This window comes from Schistocerca piceifrons, chromosome 2 (genome assembly GCF_021461385.2).
Source record: "Schistocerca piceifrons isolate TAMUIC-IGC-003096 chromosome 2, iqSchPice1.1, whole genome shotgun sequence".
Classification (NCBI taxonomy): Eukaryota; Metazoa; Arthropoda; class Insecta; order Orthoptera; family Acrididae; genus Schistocerca; species Schistocerca piceifrons.
The window spans coordinates 1,059,271,077-1,059,289,857 of NC_060139.1; the positions used below are offsets into that span (position 1 = coordinate 1,059,271,077).

General features: G+C 41.8%; 1 protein-coding gene across 1 annotated transcript in view; it reads left to right on the forward strand.

Annotated features, from left to right (window-relative positions):
• The first annotated feature begins 2,745 nt into the window (after positions 1-2,745).
• LOC124777582 (thiamin pyrophosphokinase 1) overlaps positions 2,746-18,781 on the forward strand; it is a 57,302-nt gene continuing 41,266 nt past the window's right edge. The window contains exons 1-3 of the mRNA XM_047253037.1: positions 2,746-3,182; positions 4,309-4,544; positions 8,843-9,110. Coding sequence (XP_047108993.1) covers positions 3,032-3,182; positions 4,309-4,544; positions 8,843-9,110 — 655 coding nt within the window. The 5' untranslated portion in view covers positions 2,746-3,031. The remainder of the gene's footprint in view (positions 3,183-4,308; positions 4,545-8,842; positions 9,111-18,781) is intronic.

An 18,781-nucleotide genomic window follows, 5' to 3' on the forward strand; every position in this document is an offset into this window, starting at 1 on the left:
AATTACTACTGAAGAGGCCCAGCACAAGCTCCACAGCAACACATGAGCTCAAGGGTATATCTGTGAATCAAATACTACGGTTAAAGCAAGAATTAAAATTGATCTAAATCTAGCTACAACATATAGCACTTGATGAGTGTGGACCCTAATATGTTTTCCAATGTTGTGTAATGATATCGTTCATATACATCATTTGTCTGTTTACTTTGATATTTTCCATTATATTCTGAAAATATGTGGTTTCATTCTGTTTTGAAACGTAGTTCTTTTCCAGGAATGATTTCTGTTTGTGTCATGTTCATACATGCTCGGTCTTCTGTCACTACTGTTCCATAGAAATTTCCAGAATGATTGGCATAACCTTAATTGTGCAGCTTAATAAATTAAATAAATCATTTATCATATAGCAACTGTAGCAGTTGCGCGGTTCCAGACTGTAGCACCTAGAACCATTCGGCCACTCCGGCCGGCCACTCAATTGTTATTCTTCTGTTCTGTCTGTTAGAGTTTTGAGAGGAACATCTTAGCATAATCTGCCAGACCCTGTACAATTATTTAGTTGATAAAGTAAGTTATCAAAAATAATGGTGTTTTATTTAAAATGATGGTATATCGGACCTAACTGCTTCTGTCAAAAACAGTTTGTATTTTTGTAGTAATATTACACAGCAATCAACATGAAGATAAGTGACAAAAGATAGTGGCTGTTAACTAACATTTTAATAGTGGTCTTGTATTATGTGTCCTTTCAGACCAGCAACCTGTTTCTTTTAAATATCAAAGACTGATGGTTCCTTGTTTTGACTATTTTAATTACGAGAGCCATTATTTCTTCGAGGCTTTACAAAAAGCAGTAGAAAGAAAGTCACCATAAAAGTCAAGCTAAGTTACATTAATGTTAAAACTCAAATTCTGTTTGAGAGACTGCAGCTCAAATCTATAAAACGAATGTTTATCTCATTTCATGAATAAGCGAGCCTCTATAGTCCAGTGCAAATGTTTGTGCAAGAGTCATACCTCCCTCAATATTTTTCCCTTCAAGACTTATTGATTTTCTTTACATCTTGCATTTGGCTTTTGATAGTTCATGTGTGTTATTTGTACTGGGGTTAGCTAGTGAAACCACATAAATTTTCACCACTGATACTTGCAAAATTGTTTCACACACAATTCAGAGAGCTACTTAATAATAAATAAGTCTACCACATATACATTTTGAAATAAACGACCCAAGCGAGATTAGGCGAGCGGTCTGAGACGTTGCAGTCATGGACTGTGCGGCTGGTACCGGCGGAGGTTCGAGTCCTCCCTCGGGCAAGGGTGTGTGTGTGTGTTTGTCCTTAGGATAATTTAGGTTAAGTAGTGTGTAAGCTTAGGGACTGATGACCTTAGCAGTTAAGTCCCATAAGATTTCACACACATTTTAACATTTTTTTTAAAAAATAAACTACTTGCACTGTCTGAAGTTTCAGTGCGTTTCTTTATCTGTTGTTGTTGTTGTTGTGGTCTTCAGTCCAGAGGCTGGTTTGATGGAGCTCTCCATGCTACTCTATCCTGTGCAAGCATCTTCATCTTCCAGTACCTATTGCAACCTGTATCCCTCTGAATCTGCTTAGTGTACTCATCTCTTGGTGTCCTTATACGATTTTTACACTCCATGCTGCCTTCCAATAAAACTGGTGATCCCTTGATGTCTTAGAACATGTCCTACCAACCGATTCCTTCTTCTAGTCAAGTTGTGCTACAAATTTCTCTTCTTCCTACTTCTATTCAATACCTCCTCATTAGTTGTGGTCTGCCCATATAATCTTCAGCATTCTTCTGTTTCTTTATCTAACACTACAAATATTTGACAACGTGACAAATTCCACCTACTAATCAATCTGATTTTATTAACAGTACTTTTTTCACGTCACGTTGCAGCAATGTTGCAATCCATTTCATTGTAAAATATTAAATATGAAACCGTTATCTATAAAAATCCACTTTATAAATCTAGAAGAGGGCAAGTAATTCAGTACACTCATGTCGTACCATTCAGACTGCTGTCTCACTGCTTCAGTTAATCCGTCGTCATGTATAACAAATTTTAACAAAATATATTACAAAACGAAACAACTGATAGCAGCTAACGAAAAACAAAGAACTGATATCAACCAGAAAAGCCACAAAGAAACGAAATACGGAGATCTGTGCATGGCCGTGTATTGGGAGGAAATGAGCTTGTGGGTCACATAATCAGCAACGTATCGACGATGTCAACCGTGAGAACTTTCCTCCAGAGAAAACCAGACGATGCCGTGACGTGACGAGACGGCCAATATGGATGCCGCCATTTGAAATGCATTGCGGAATAGTTTGACGGAACGGGACATGACGTGACGTGACGGCCAGTGTGAACTGGTCTTTATCCAGATTTTATTCTCTGGTTAGGAGTTAATCCCTGTTCGGCCAATGCGTCCCCCGCGCTATTCCAAGAATAGCGCTTAAGCGGTTGCTAACCGGAGATTGTACAGCCCTGCACAGTCTAAAATTTTTGACTGTGTTAATGTCTTCCTCAGCCTTGCTGTAGAATAGCCATCCAAATGCAAATTGCAAGAGACATTATAAAAGTTCCATTTATTGGACATGCAGAGAGATGGTTACGAAGACTATTTCTGAAAGAAATTTGTATCTGCCTGGAGAGCAGTAAGGATTTCCATCGGCGCTCCATTGGCAGCCCTGCGTACACAAACCATTGATCATAAATGCGGTCTTTCAAGAGCATGGTAGCTCAATGTGACTTCCGTAGCCGGCGTGTGGGTTGTAGCGTTTAGTTCTTAAAAAGTATGTTTTCCTTGTTGTCAACTTAATCTGAACCTGTGATGAGTATTCGTGTCATATGGCGCATCAGTGTTTCATGACAACAAAACGCAGCTGCTGTAAAGAAATTATTCTGAGATAGTAGATGACCCAGAAAAGCCAAGTTTTTCTATTTGATCGTAAAATATACAATGTGTGAATCAAGTAGCAGCTCAAACAACAGTGTAACATGAATGTGACTGACTTGGAAGACAGTGTGCATCGATGGGATACATTGAAAATATTGACACCAGACGGAAGTAAATTTAGCTATGTTGTTATGATTTTAAATCAGCCTATAAGACACAATCGTGCAGCTATGCTTTCTCTGTGGCAGAACGGTAAGCAAAAATATTTTAAATGATATTTAGACAAGGCTGACATATCAGTTTAGGTCATACTATTTTATTTAAACAAATTATTAATGTAAGATATTTCAAGGCCACAAATGTGGATCACACTGGGAAATGTGAAGCACCATAAAATGTTACTAGTTAAGACAACATAATTTGACATCTTTGAAGGCATAGAAAAGGGAACATGTATCGTACAAAAAAAGTTAGTTATGCCAGCAGGTCATTCTCTTTCATTTATTGATAAGAGAACGAAGTGCTGTAATTCTGAGATAAGGTTGAAAGTGAAGCAGCAGCTTTGTTTCCTCCAACTGGCCCTTCAATGTAGCCCCGCCACTGTTTATATAACCTTATGTAGTGTTCTTTTCACTTTTTTTCTCCCAGGAATCTGGATCCAGAAAACTTTTATGTAAACATCTTATAGCTTTCTTGTACACACTGCTATTGTTAGTGACTGCACTGTTAGTTTCTTCAAATTTCCTGATAATACTGAAAGTGATAATATTTTCTGTAAGGTTGTATTTGCTAACACACGACTTATTGCATTTACTTTTGAGAAGTGGTACATTGTACTCCCTTGCCTGCTTCTGTACATTGTTCTAGTTTATGCAGTTACAACTAGATTGTTACACTACTACACTACATAGACCTCAGGCTACATGCATATTCGAAACAACCAATATTTCAGGGCGAAGTAGGGGGAAGGGAAGGTTGTAATATCACCCCTTGGCCCTCACTTTTAATGTTTGTCTGTAATGGAAACTAATAACAATCACTAATTAGGCTACCATAATAATTTTTAGTGCTTATGAAGGAAAAAAAAAGGACTGCAGAGACGTGCAGTATCTTAATTGTATGGTGCATATGGCTTAATGCTATTTCTGTGATGAAATCGCTATCTTTATCACTTGTAAAACTGTAAGTTAGTAAGCATAATGTTGGAAAAATAAAACATTTTTTATTATCTTTGATTCAACAGCTTAAGAGTCCAATCACTATTGGTAGGGTATTTGTTACTACTGTAAATTTTCTCAAAACATGCTTAGTACATAAGATAAATGGATTTCTTTTCAAGACGCATGTTTCTAAACTTTTGATTTTCACATTACCTCAGCATCCTTGAGGATTACGGTTGATGGAGGAACCAACCGTTGGTTTAAGTTCAGTGAAGAAGAAAGCTGTTCATTGCCTGATTTCATAACAGGAGATTTAGATTCTGTGGAGGAATGTGTTCTTGACTACTACAAGAAGAGAGGGGTTCCTGTTGTTGTCACTCCGGATCAGAATAAAACTGATTTTACAAAAGCTGCTTTGTTTGCTGTTGAGCATCTTGGCAAGGTGAAAATTAAGGTACATGTGTTGTTCAGTTTTCGTTGCAACTTTGTCTATTGTAATTGATGAAGGCAAATAATAGGTGTGTGAAAAATTGTTAGGGATGAATGTGATTTGTTTTTTGCTTTAAAGTTTTACACTTTCATTAATTGAAACTGTCAGGCAATTGCAGGTATGATATTTTAGATATTTATTGACTACATGCTTCACTTATACTAATCTATATTGACAAAATTCTCTTGTGCACTCAGCCACATCCATGAACGCCAGGAGTATATAAAATACCATTTGGATGTAGACAGTTTTATGTAGGACCAACTGTGCGTACCATTGAATGACACTGTGTGGAACATGAGATGCTTTCACCTTCGGGACTTAGAAAATACACATTATATTGCATTTGAAGAGACATCTGTTATTATATGGACTAATAGTTTCTGAGATAGAGGAACTAAAGAAGCGATTGACAAAAAATTTGTAACATCGTGCTAAATAAAGAAGACTGTTTGCAGCTAAGTACAGCTTGGGATTCAGCCATGGGAAGGTTGAAGCTGGTGTGCAGTGAAAACATTACCTTATATGGTGGTAGAATGAGCACCAGTGATGTCAGAGAAGGCAGACAGCTATGTAAGTGTGGTGGCAGCAACCAAAAGACGGTCACTACTTGACAATGGCTGAGGAGTGCTCAGCCGAAAGCTCATGGATTTTGAACCCTTGACACAACTGGAAGCTCAAGAGAATTTTATCAGTACATATCACTGTGAAACTGTGCATTCTTAATATATATAAATTTAATTTCTGGCCCTTAAATGAACTGTCTTACTTATTTCTGGTAGTGTGTAGGGCACCTAGTGAATGCACAACACATATTAGGCCTAGTTGTCCTGTATTAACTCTTGGCAATGCTGTAGCAACAGGAATCCTAAGGTTTGATAGATGAGCTGAATTATAGTTTGTCTGCCAAATTTAGGAAGTGAAGTAGTCTTGGTTTTGTTGCTATAGCTAATAAGATTGATGTAAGTGGCCCACTTATTCATTCATTCACAAGTGGTGTACCAAAAAATTGCTGTAGGCATGTAGAATGTGTAGAGTTATACATCAGCAGACATGGCAGGCTACAGTACTTCAGTGTAGTATGCTAACAACAGATTGTGGCTATTTTCGAGGCAGTATAAGCTGATCTCTGACAGATGCTCTAAGTTGAGCACAACAGCTTTGTGCACCTACCGCAATCATCATGTAATGCAATTTTGTAAAGGTCTCTATGGTAACATATGTACATTGTCACAGCTCTATAGACTGCTATTATTTTCACCTGCAACTGTTTCAGCTTCACAGTGAAAGCTGGGAAATGCACGGCCAGTTGTCAGGGATCTTCTTACACTGACGAGACAGTAGTGCTGATTTACTATTTTCTCAACTATGGGAATTAAATCTAGATTACTTGCTTAAATGCATCATAAATCAGATACATATTTGAGTATATTATGCTAAAAGCTTGTGAAATCGTTTATTTGGTTGGGCAGCTAAATCTAACAGGGGGGAGGCCACAATGTTGGGATCACAGATTTGCTTCGAACTTTGTACACATTTAAGAGAAGGTTTACACATCTATTATGTAACTGATGTATGTGTGTGTAGGTGCTGGACGTTAGCATTTGCGGCAGTCAGGTGGATAGTGTTGGAGCGTTGGAAGACAAACGTATGAGGCAATGATTTGACTCTAACTCAAACGTAATTCTAATTTATATTTTTTCAACACTGGTCATTTTGTTGAATCTATTTTTGAAAGGTAATATAATTAAAAAAATGTCCGTTTGCATGAAGTTTTAGTGAATTTCATGTTATTTGACTACTTATTGTTTTAATTAAATTTAATTATTAGAACAAACATATTTATAACTATCGACAAGTAAATGAAGAAGCACAGTTTTCCTGAAAATGTATGCCTGTCATGCTTTGCAGAATCCCTTATATATGCAATCTGATAAGGTACCCAGAACTACTCTGCACCTCAACACTTTGAGCTGCAGACACAGAGGCAGGCCCCATTTGGCAGTTAATCTGCCTAGCAGTAACACATTGCTAATGCAAGAATGAATAGTGTAGGTGCACTTTTTTTTTAGTATCATAGAAGTTACACTTGTTCTGCAAAAATGAATGTTTGAGTGGAAGTCAAACCATCACCTCATCTACGTTCATCTGACAAAGCTCAAATACTAACCACTTGACCACCACAAACGCTAACATCCAGCACCTATGCACAGATAAATGTTACACGATAAATGCGAAAAACTACGCTTGCGATTTTCTCGGAATTGCCATATTAGTGCACCTTACTACTTGCACATTATGTTGTTTTAGTGGCCTACTAAATATGTAAAAGGTTTGAAGTAAATCCTGACATTGTGGCCTACCCTTTTAAGGTTGTAGAGTTGTAAAAAGTCATTTTTTTTGTGTTCAGTGTGATCTGAGCAGAGCCGGAGCAAGAGCCTAACCTTTATAGAGGTTATATCTTGTGTGTTTGTGGACATATTAATGCATGACACTATTTCAGAAAGAGGTGGAAATAATTGACAAAGATGGTTTTGGAGTCTGTATTCATATTGTACTTTGATACTGATGTTTCTCCACTTCCATCCGTCATATGTTTGTCAGGCTCCATCAACAAAAAATTTCCCACAATGGTGCAGCATTTCAAAATGCTTTATTGCCTAAGATCAGCGTTGTTCTTAATGAAAAGGGAGTGTCCACTAATGAAGGAGTGAAAAGCAAAGTATCTTCTTGTACAAACTTTGGTGATACACAGTAGATTCTAGACTATCCATCCTGATGTGGCAAGTCAAGCCAGATAGTAAAAAAATTCAGATGGTCTCTCTTTCGACCCCAGCTGTACCATTAAAAACTACCATTCTTTTAAACAAAACCCCAATTTTATTAAAACTTTGATAGATGACTGTTTCTGTCCTTCAAGGGGAGTTGGAATGCCCTATCCTGCCAATGTTAAATTTATTGACTTGGCTTCCATGTATTTCAGGAACCACTGTAGCCATTGACATGGAACTTCTACAAGACATTAAACTGTATGTTCTGAGTCTACTGAAGTACAATAATTGCATTTCAGCCACTGCTTTCGGAAATAATTTTTTTTTAATTACATGGTTAAAATTTGGTGTACTTTTTGTATGTTAATGTAAATAATTGTAATTACAGATAACATTGTGTTCTTCTTTTAGTTCAGTAGACTCTGGATATCTATGTTATTACTCCCTGAAAATTTGAATACTCTACTCGAAGTGGTTTCCGAGATTTAAGGAAAAATGCAACAGAAAATCTAAATTTTCAGAAACAGCTTCGAAAGTTTCAAAAGAATGTAACTCACTTAATATGTGCTTTTTTTTTCTATTTTTAGTCTCTCAGAAGCACCCTGTACTATACTGTATATCATTATTTTGATTTTTTTCTAAGGTTTTTGCTTCTTTCTGGACTCTTTAGTGGCCAACAGTGCTGTGCACTCTGCTTTATCAATGTGAACCTTGTACATTCGTTCAAGTTTTCTGATGCAGTTTGCTCAAGGATGGAAGACACCACAGCGGAACCTATGACTATACAGAGACATACCTGTCAGTCAACTATGCCGAACGCTCAACCTTTGTCGTTAGGGATTGTTGGTGGCATAGTCCTCATGTCTCACTGTGTGTTCCAGGCATGTGCGTGTTGGTGTCTGACAAGTTGTATTATTTCTTATTCAGAAGAGTTTTTCCTTTGTTATTAAATCTCTCTACTGGGGTTATAATAAACCTTTGTTCTTGTTTACATGTGTCTTATGACTGCTTATCAAGCACCTGCCTGTGGGCGATATAGCATGGTCAATGACATTTTGCTGCCCTAACATACACTTCTCTGTGCATGAGCTTAAAGGGCAAACACCACGACCCGAAGATCCATCAGTACATCCAAAAAGACTAGCCCAACATTGTAATTGGTGAAAGAGAGACTAAAAGTCTGATATTCTGTATTTTGAAAGGATAGCAAATGTGGCTTATAAGGGTGGGACTTGAAAAAAAGAGATTTCTCAGACTGGGACTATTACTTTCTCTATCAGAGATGTTGCTTAAAGATCTAGATTTTTCATAAGAGTGTATTTGCACATGCATGCGTACATTGTGGGCAAGTGCTAATGTTACTAACATTATATTTCTTGAAGCTGTACTACATATCAACATTTAACTCTTAATCTGCAATAATTAGTCTCTAAATTTAACCTCTAATTCATGACTCCTTTGTTGAGATATGTCATTCAGTTATTGTGATAGGTGGATGCCCTTGTAGCTGTGGTTCAATCTGCAGGAAGAATGGACCATATATTTGCCAACATAAATACTCTCTTCAAGATGACACATGTGGAAGGTGCTATGCCTGTCTACCTTCTGTCGTCAGACTCCCTGACATGGTTGCTGAGGCCAGGTTCCCATGAAATTTCTCTCCCACCTGATCTCGTTGCAGAAAAAGTGTGGTGTGGCTTAATCCCTATTGGTGGAAAGGCCAATTCTGTCACTACTACGGGACTGAAATGGAACCTAAGTAAGTAATGCTACGTTTTTTAGGATTTAATATTTTTTATCAACTTGTTAGCTTTGAAACTAGTTTCAGATTAGTTTTGTTTTATATTTAGATGTGTACTGTAAAGTTATATTTCTCATTGTTTAATAGTTGAATTCTTATATGTTGGTTGAGAGAATAGGCCAAGTGTTGTCTTGTACACAATAAAACCTTATTCCTGCAGTTTTGGTGGATTTTTTTTCCCCAATGTAATGTAAAGACAGGCCTGTCACTTGGTTTTAATGAGGTAACACTCAGTTTCTGATTTGTTGAGGGAACAGCACTGAAATATGGCTTCTCAAACTTTATAGGTCAATCCTGAAATCAGGACATCTACCAGACACTTTCAAAATTACTAAACTATTGTTTTCTTGAAACTGAACAAATCTTCTGATGAAACAGAAAGTTACAATCAAATAGCTCTTCTTGGGTGGTGTTAAACTTTAGGAGCTTTTCGAGAGTCTTCTGTTAAATAGGATAGGTACAAGACTCCTGGAAAAAATAGTCCCTGTAGATCAAGCATGTTCCAGACCAAACGGGAGCTACACAGGCTAGGCTCTAAGCCTGACGGCATACATCACAGCTGCATTTCTGGGAAAAGAAAACCAAAGACTTCTGTAGTAATTGTCTCCTGGACGACCATTTCTGATAGTGTGGAAAGAAGGGTTCTTATGTAAGTTGACCAGAATCATGCCCGATCAAATCATGTTGCATGCTGTCTGGCAGGCTTTGAAAGCAGTATGGAAAGTAGTCCAGACATCAGTAGATGGTGGGGAAGGATCAGGGGGTGATGGGCATACATGCAATGTATGGGGAATTGCCTGAACATTGGATATGCCTTTAAGCACTGTGCATAAAATTTTGTGAAACATCCTGCATTGCTGCCCATACAAAATTACCCATGTTCAGGAGTTAGACAAAGGTTTGCTCCATAATTTCTTGCTTGCATGGAAGTGGGCATTGACTGGCCATGGAACATTCTGTGGACATATGAAGCCCATTTTCATCTCTGAGGACAGGTCAGTACACAGAATTGCAGAATATGGGCAAATGAAGGTCCGGTCACACATCAGCTGGTACTGCATCATTCTTTAAGGGTAATTTGTGTGATGGGAGTTGATAGCATCATTGAATCATTGGCATTGTGTAGCCAGTAAAGCAATTGCTGCAGAAACATTTTGGAGATCCTGGTTAGCAAGATCACCTGATCTTAATCTGTGAGACTTCTGACTGGGTGTTACCTGAAAGATGCTATGTTCAATGCTCTGATTACAAATATAACTGAATTGAAATTTCACATTGCACTGTGCATACTGAATGTTACCCATGAGAGACTCTGATCTGTTGTGAAACATGCTGTTTCGTAAGTTCAACTTGTGACTAAAAACAGTGAACAGCATGTTGAACATATTGTGTATAAGTCTCACGACACTTAAAAGGGATTTAATTATTCCCTTTTATGCGGTTTTCTGCCTGAGGGCAAATAGAAGCAGATTTTTTCCCATCTGATGTACAACCTTGCTATGGTGCATGGGCTTACCTAACTGTGCTACAACTGTGCCAGACTTTGCATGGTCATTTACTTTGCATAGTACGGTTGATGTAATACTAAACACATATCACAGCTGTCATATTGTGATGCATTTGTCATTTGTAGCTGAACCCATTTATGTTATGATACTTCCAGCCCCAACTAGTGGAACAATTTTTGTTAAAGCAACTCCTTCCCCCCCCCCCCCCCCTTCCCACCCAATAATGTTTCTCCCTTCTTTACTAATATTTCATTTAAATTTGACATTTTAACTGTCCTGTTGGTCTTCCTCCAGGCCTGCTATATTAGGTTAAAGTCTCTCCTTACTTTCCCAACAAACTTTCCATACAGCCAATCTCATTAAATAATTCGTCCAGGGATACTATGATCACTGTTTTAAGTGAGAACATAGATTGTTAAAGGGTCACAAATTATAATTTATTCAGACACTCAATAAGCAGTAACTCTTTGGATAACATTCAACATTTCAGTCTACATGACACAACTTGCTACTGCTCACTTGCACATTGAAACTTAAGCAGTGACCAATTGTGGCATGGACTTGCTGTAAAAGCATTAAGACTGCTATCGAGCAGTGCTGACAAACGCAATAGCCAAGCTCGGCGCACTCCATTGTGGCTGAGAGCCCAACTGCAACTTGCGCCATGACAATAACTGGTCTCTAGCGTTTTGTCAACAAGCAATGATTAAAACACACACACACACACACACACACACACACACACACACACACACACTCTCTCTCTCCCAAATCCCTCCCTTCCAAATCCTCCTCCCCCGTGGCCCCCACCCCCTCTGCCCCAGGGGCCACACTTCCTCCTCCTCCTCCTCCCCCCACGCCACCTGAGAAGCGATCCTCTTCTCAGGCGTCCATCGGGGAAACGTTCCGGACCCCAGCTTCCGAGGTCCGGCGTTCCAAAACGGACCCCGCGCTTGAGGACCTTCTTCGGGTCCAGCCCACCATCCCTGTGCCTCCTTGGCCTTCCAAGAAGGCCTCCAAGAAGAAGTCTCTATCCCCCTCTCCACCCCGGCGCGTTTCGTCTTGACGCTTCATCCGTGAGTCGCTGCTCCCGGCCGTCCTCAGTTTCGCCGGGACGCTCTGCTGCCAGGCGCTCCGCCGGCCTTTCGTCGGCAAATGATGAGGCCCCTCCTACACAATCATGGACAGCGGCCGCAGCTGGCGACGAGTCGATGGAACCGGATCCGCCTCCCGTCGGTTGTAGCGTTGTTCCCTCGCAACCTGGCCCTCCGCGGCCATCGAGGTGACCAGCTCTTCCCCCGTCTCATTCCCCCACCTTTTTGACTAGCAATGGCATTGTTTCATTGGAACATAAGAGGTATTCGATCTAATCGGGAGGAATTACAACTGCTCCTCCGCCTGCACTGTCCGCTCGTCGTTGGTCTCCAGGAAACCAAGTTGCGCCCGACTGACCGTATTGCCTTTACCCACTATACCTCGGAGCGGTATGACCTCACCCCTGTGGACGGTATCCCAGCTCATGGTGGGGTCATGTTGCTCGTTCGGGACGATGTCTATTACCATCCCATCCCATTGACCACCCCACTCCAAGCAATAGCTATCCGCATTACTCTTTCTGCTTTTACTTTTTCAGTTTGTACCATCTACACTCCACCGTCATCTGCTGTTAGTCGGGCTGACATGATGCGCCTGATCGTTCAGCTTCCCCCGCCGTTCTTATGGTTTGGCGACTTCAATGCCCATCATCCCCTTTGGGGCTCTCCTGCATCCTGTCAAGGAGGCTCACTCTTGGCGGATGTCTTCAACCATCTCAATCTTGTCTGCCTCAATACCGGCGCGCCGACTTTCCTCTCGGACTCTACTCATACCTACTCCCACTTGGACCTCTCGATCTGTTCTACCACTCTTGCCCGTCGGTTCGAGTGGTATGTCCTTTCTGACACTTATTCGAGCGACCATTTCCCCTGTGTCGTTCGTCTCCTGCACCACACCTCATCCCCACGTCCTTCGAGCTGGAACATACTGAAAGCTGACTGGGGACTTTACTCCTCCCTGGCGACCTTTCCGGACCACGATTTTCCCAGTTGTGACAGTCAGGTCGAATACCTCACGGCTGTTATTATCAATGCTGCCGAACGTTCCATTCCTCGTACTACTTCTTCTTCACGTCGCGTTTCCGTCCCCTGGTGGAATGAGGCTTGTAGGGACGCTATCCGTGCTCGACGACGTGCTTTACGCACCTTTCGCCGCCATCCTACGTTGGCGAATTGTATTGAATACAAAAGACTCCGAGCGCAATGCCGTAGAGTCATCAAAGACAGCAAAAAAGCTTGTTGGGCCTCTTTCACGAGCTCCTTTACCAGTTTTACTCCCTCTTCCATCGTTTGGGGTAGCCTGCGCCGGCTGTCGGGCATTAAGGCCCACTCCTCGGTACCTGGCCTGACCTCAGGTAATGAGGTCCTTGTTGATCCTGTGGCTGTCTCCAACGCCTTTGGCCGCTTTTTCGCGGAGGTTTCAAGCTCCGCCCATTACCATCCTGCCTTCCTTCCCAGGAAAGAAGCAGACGAGGCTCGGCGACCTTCCTTCCACTCGCTGAATCTGGAAACTTATAATGCCCCCTTTACCATGCGGGAACTCGAACGCGCGCTTGCACTGTCCCGGTCCTCTGCTCCAGGGCCACATGCCATTCACGTTCAGATGCTGGCACACCTTTCTCCGGCGGGCAAAAGCTTCCTTCTTCGTACCTACAATCGCGTCTGGACTGAAGGTCAAGTCCCCATGCGTTGGCGTGACGCCGTCGTTGTTCCTATACCAAAACCCGGGAAGGATAGACACCTTCCTTCTAGTTACCGCCCCATTTCTCTTACAAGCTGTGTCTTTAAGGTGATGGAGCGCATGGTTAATGCTCGGTTAGTTTGGATTCTTGAATCTCGACGACTACTTACTAATGTCCAATGCGGCTTTCATCGCCGCCGCTCCGCTGTTGACCACCTTGTGACCTTGTCGACATTCATCATGAACAACTTTTTGCGAAGGCGCCAAACGGTAGCCGTGTTCTTCGACTTGGAGAAGGCTTATGATACCTGTTGGAGAGGAGGTATCCTCCACACTATGCACAGGTGGGGCCTACGCAGTCGTCTGCCCCTTTTTATCGATTCCTTTTTAACGGATCGAAAGTTTAGGGTACGTGTGGGTTCCGTATTGTCCGACGCCTTCCTCCAGGAGAACGGAGTGCCTCAGGGCTCCGTCTTGAGCGTAGCCCTTTTTGCCATCGCGATCAATCCAATTATGGATTGCATTCCACCTAATGTCTCAGGCTCTCTCTTTGTCGATGACTTCGCGATCTACTGCAGTGCCCAGAGAACATGCCTCCTGGAGCGCTGCCTTCAGCGTTGTCTAGACAGCCTCTACTCATGGAGTGTGGCAAATGGCTTCCGGTTCTCTGAAGAGAAGACGGTTTGTATCAACTTTTGGTGATATAAAGCGTTCCTTCCACCATCCTTACATCTCGGTCCCGTTGTTCTCCCATTCGTGGACACCACTAAGTTTCTAGGGCTCACGTTGGACAGGAAACTGTGTTGGTCTCCACATGTCTATTATTTGGCGGCCCGTTGTACACGTTCCCTTAATGTCCTCAGAGTTCTTAGCGGTTCATCTTGGGGAGCGGATCGCACTGTCCTGCTTCGTTTGTATCGGTCCATAGTCCGATCGAAGCTGGATTATGGGAGCTTCGTCTACTCGTCCGCTCGGCCATCTCTCTTACGCCGGCTCAACTCCATCCACCATCGGGGGATACGTCTTGCGACCGGAGCCTTCTACACTAGTCCTGTCGAGAGTCTTTATGCTGAAGCTGCCGAGTTACCATTGACCTACCGGCGCGACGTACTGCTGTGTTGGTATGCCTGCCGGCTGTTGTCTATGCCCGACCACCCCTCTTACGAGTCCTTCTTCACCTTGGCTCCAGGCTCCGGTTCCTATTTATCTCGACCTCAGCTCACTCCCGAAGGAGGGTACTCCGGCTGCAGTGTATTGCTCACGGTTTGTCGAACTTCGTTCTCGACTTGCCGGTCACACCTTTATTTACACCGATGGCTCCAAAACTGACGATGGTGTCGGCTGTGCCTTTGTCGTCGGTGCCGCCACCTTTAAATACCGGCTCCTCGACCAATGTTCCAGCTTTACGGCCGAGCTTTTTGCTCTCCATCAGGCCGTTCAGTATGCCCGCCGCCACCGCCATTCATCGTATGTACTCTGCTCTGACTCACTCAGTGCTCTTCAGAGCCTTGGAGCTCCCTATCCGGTCCATCCCTTGATTCAACGGATACAGCAGTCCCTCCATTCTTTCACTGATAATGGTGGTTCTGTCAGCTTTCTGTGGGTTCCCGGACATGTAGGAGTGCCTGGGAATGAGGCTGCGGATGCTGCGGCCAAGGCTGCAGTCCTCCTGCCTCGGCCAGCCTCCCATTGTGTCCCGTCATCTGACGTTCATGGGGATGTATGTAAGAGGCTTGTGTCGTTGTGGTGGGATGCTTGGTCATCCCTCCAAGGAAACAAGCTCCGGGCAGTAAAACCGCTCCCAACTGCTTGGACAACATCCTCCCGACCATCTCGGCGCGAGGAGGTCCTTCTGACCAGGTTGCGGATTGGGCATTGCCGGTTTAGCCACCGCTACCTGCTCTCCGGTGACCCAGCCCCGCAGTGCCCTTGTGGTCAGGCATTAACAGTGCGCCATGTTTTATTGTCGTGTCCCCGTTTTAGTCAATTTCGTGTTATCCTGTCCCTGCCATCTACTTTACCGGATGTTTTAGCTGATGACGCTCGAGCAGCTGCTCGTATTCTGCGTTTTATAACTTTAACTGGCTTGTCCAAAGACATTTAACCTTTTTACTTATTTTATCTGCATCTTTGTCAGGTCCTTCTGGTGTCCCCCCCATCCCCTTGAGTTTTAGCAGATTCCATGTGTTCTAACACCAGTGACTGGGCGCTAATGACCTCAGCAGTTGAGCGCCCTTAAACCCTACCAAAAAAAAACACACACACCTACCTCTCTCTCTCTCTCTCTGCCTTGTGAGGAATATCCCCAGACCTCAAAATTTAATTTCGCCTGGAATTTTAGGGCAACCTCTCAGTCACTCGGTAAACATTAATACTTTTGATAACATTCACCATTTCAGTCTATGTGACACAATTTGCTAATTATCGCTTCCACATTGAAATGTAAGCAACAACCAATTGCATCATGAACATGCTGTAAAAGCATTAATAGGGCAACTGAGTAGTGCTGATGAGTGCTCTACCTAAGCTCGGGTCACTCAGTGTTGGCCAAGAGCTGAACTGCAACTAACTCACTCCACAACAATAATTGGTGTTAGCAGCAACACCAATTATGTTGGTCTTCAGAGTACTGTCAACAAGCAAAAATTAGCTCGTACAGGTAGCCACGGCTACAACATGATCAATGGAGAACTTCGTTTTGATATGTGTGTATCTGGAAATAAATATAAAACACTTTATTAGTGTGCTTAGTTTAAGATTTTCAAATTTAGAATTTATTGGTTTTTAATTATTATTAAAAAGTGATTTATGTTGGAAAATTTAAATTTTATTTTTTTAAGAATATTATATTAAATTATAGGAGCATAAGACAATAACTATTATATACACAGACTTAAATTGCATGTAGCAGCTAGTATGTTGACAATGTGAACAGGCAACTGTACTTCCTTTTTGTTTACCCCTTCACTGTGAAGTGGTGGTGGTTTTTTATGTGAATTTTTTGATACTGAATTTGCTGTTTTGTCTTTGTTGGTACATGAAGATACTGATGATAAACCAGTTTTTAATATTCTGTTCATACTGAAGGTCATTGCCCTGTAACTCAGCATGTCACCACCAGCTGTTAATCACAGTGCATTAAGACATTTATATACAATTGCTGTTCAAATTGCAACTTAAGACAAAGTGAAATCTAATATTTAGCAGATATTTTGTGCATTCACTGTAAAGTTGGTAGTCAGTCTTAAGGCTTCATATGTTTCATTACTGAGGAATTGCTTTTCAGACACAGATGTAATGGAGTCTTAGATTGGAAGAAATTGATTCTGTAGAGATTCCAATTTTATGTTGTCATGTGAAAGGTACTGTACCCTGTCACCATTGTGACTGCTTGGTCCATGTCATGCGTTGCTGACATGAAGTGTGTACCATTTGAACACATGCTCCGTGTATTTTTTGTAGATCCTGAAGAAATAAGATACAAAGCTTTCTTGTGAATGGCACCATTCCAGAATGAAATTTTCGCTCTGCAGCGGAGTGTTGCTGATTTGAAATTTCCTGGCAGATTAAATCTGTGCTGGACCAAGACTTGAACTCAGGACCTTTACCTTTTGTGGGCGTGTGCTCTACTGTCTGAGCTATCTAAGCATGACTCATGACCTGTCCTCCACTTTAATTCTGCTAGTACCTTAATGTTACCGTTGTCTTTTAGAACCATTCATGTCAAGACAACTACTTGCAAAACTACCTGCTTAGCATGTTCAACATTTGTTTTCTCAAAGTTAGTTGGGATCACTGTGCTTCCTAGAAAAAGATGGGTTTTTATAATTCTGAAGGTTGCAGTCCATACAGACATTTTACATATATTGCAGAAATCGTTTACTAACCATCAAACACTGTTCTTCCGAGAAAGAGATCTCAAATTCTTTAAAATATGACACTTTTCTAAAGCTAGAAAGTTTTCTGGATGTGGTACTTTAGAAGATAATGATTTCCTTTCACACAACCTTATCACTGACATTTGTTTTGTGATTCTGTTACCATGTGAAGCAAAATATACCTACATTGTTCTAGTTCATGAATCGCAGACAAAGTAAGCTTGCACAGCTGTACACCAGAGAGATGCTTAGTGAAGTAGTACAGGTAAAATTGCAAACTCAGACCTGGGAAGCTGTTGCAGTATACTAGAAGTCTATAGTTCAACACCCTTAAGTTAAATAATTTTCGGCTTAGTGCAACCAAGAGAATCATTTCTGGGTGCATAAAAAGTATTCCACTGTACTGGATAACACTCTGCCACTTAGCCATCCTCTGTTAAGAAGGGAAGAAGTTATATTGAATGAATATTTCTGAAAAAAAATGAGGTATCGTACACTTCCCATCCATGAAGGTATCCCAGGTTTGACAGCAAACAAATTTTGTTCCAGAAATCCACCCTTGCGATTACCCCCACAGGCTTCTGATAGCAACTTCAACATACAGTAAATGGTATGAAACCTGCAATACGAATGCTCCACCTGAAGCCAATATCTTGTTGACACTCAACAGATACCCATTGGTTTTGTACTCTCACAGCCCAAGTTGAAGAATATAAATTGCATTCGAACAGGATATGGAGTGAATGCATTCAGCTCAGATTGTGCGACATTGAACCAGACAGTTTAACACATTGTCGAAGTGTAAAGTGAGAGCCTACCTGGGTGAGACAAATGACTTTTTTGTGGCTATGCCATGAAGTCTCAATTGGATAAGAAGACAGGACATCAGCATATAACGTTCATTTTTTTCTGTTTCGTTTTTGTATTTTTGACTTCGTTTTGCTGCCTGTTCAGTTGTCTTTCACTGTTTCCCACATCACGTGAATATCCCAGGGAACGAACTAGTAGGCTGTTTGACTAGAGGAGCACTTACTTTCTCCCCATTTGCTTTGCCGACCCCAGGTGCAGATTTGCGGGTGCATGTGAGACCTCTTCTCGCCTGGAAATGGAACAGCATCTGGTGGGCTACTGCCCCATCTAATTAAATCTGCACAATCAAGGAGGCTACTGCAGCACGGTGCTCGTAAGTTACTTCCACATTGTGGTTGTGGAGTCTTACAAACAGTAGCTCATATATGGTGGAATGCCCCCCCCCCCCCCCCCCTCTCCTCTCTGTTTTTCCTTCTGCACTGAGTGTGGACTTCAGGACTCGTTGCCTCTAAGACTGCCAGGCAATTTGTGGATGGTTGAACTGGTTCTTGGTTTTCTCTATGCAAGTTTTTTTGGGGCAGAGTGGTTGGGATGGGGCGTCTCTTACTGCCTTGACAAGGCTAATCTTTCATTCCTCTTTTACTCTGTTTTGTTTTTC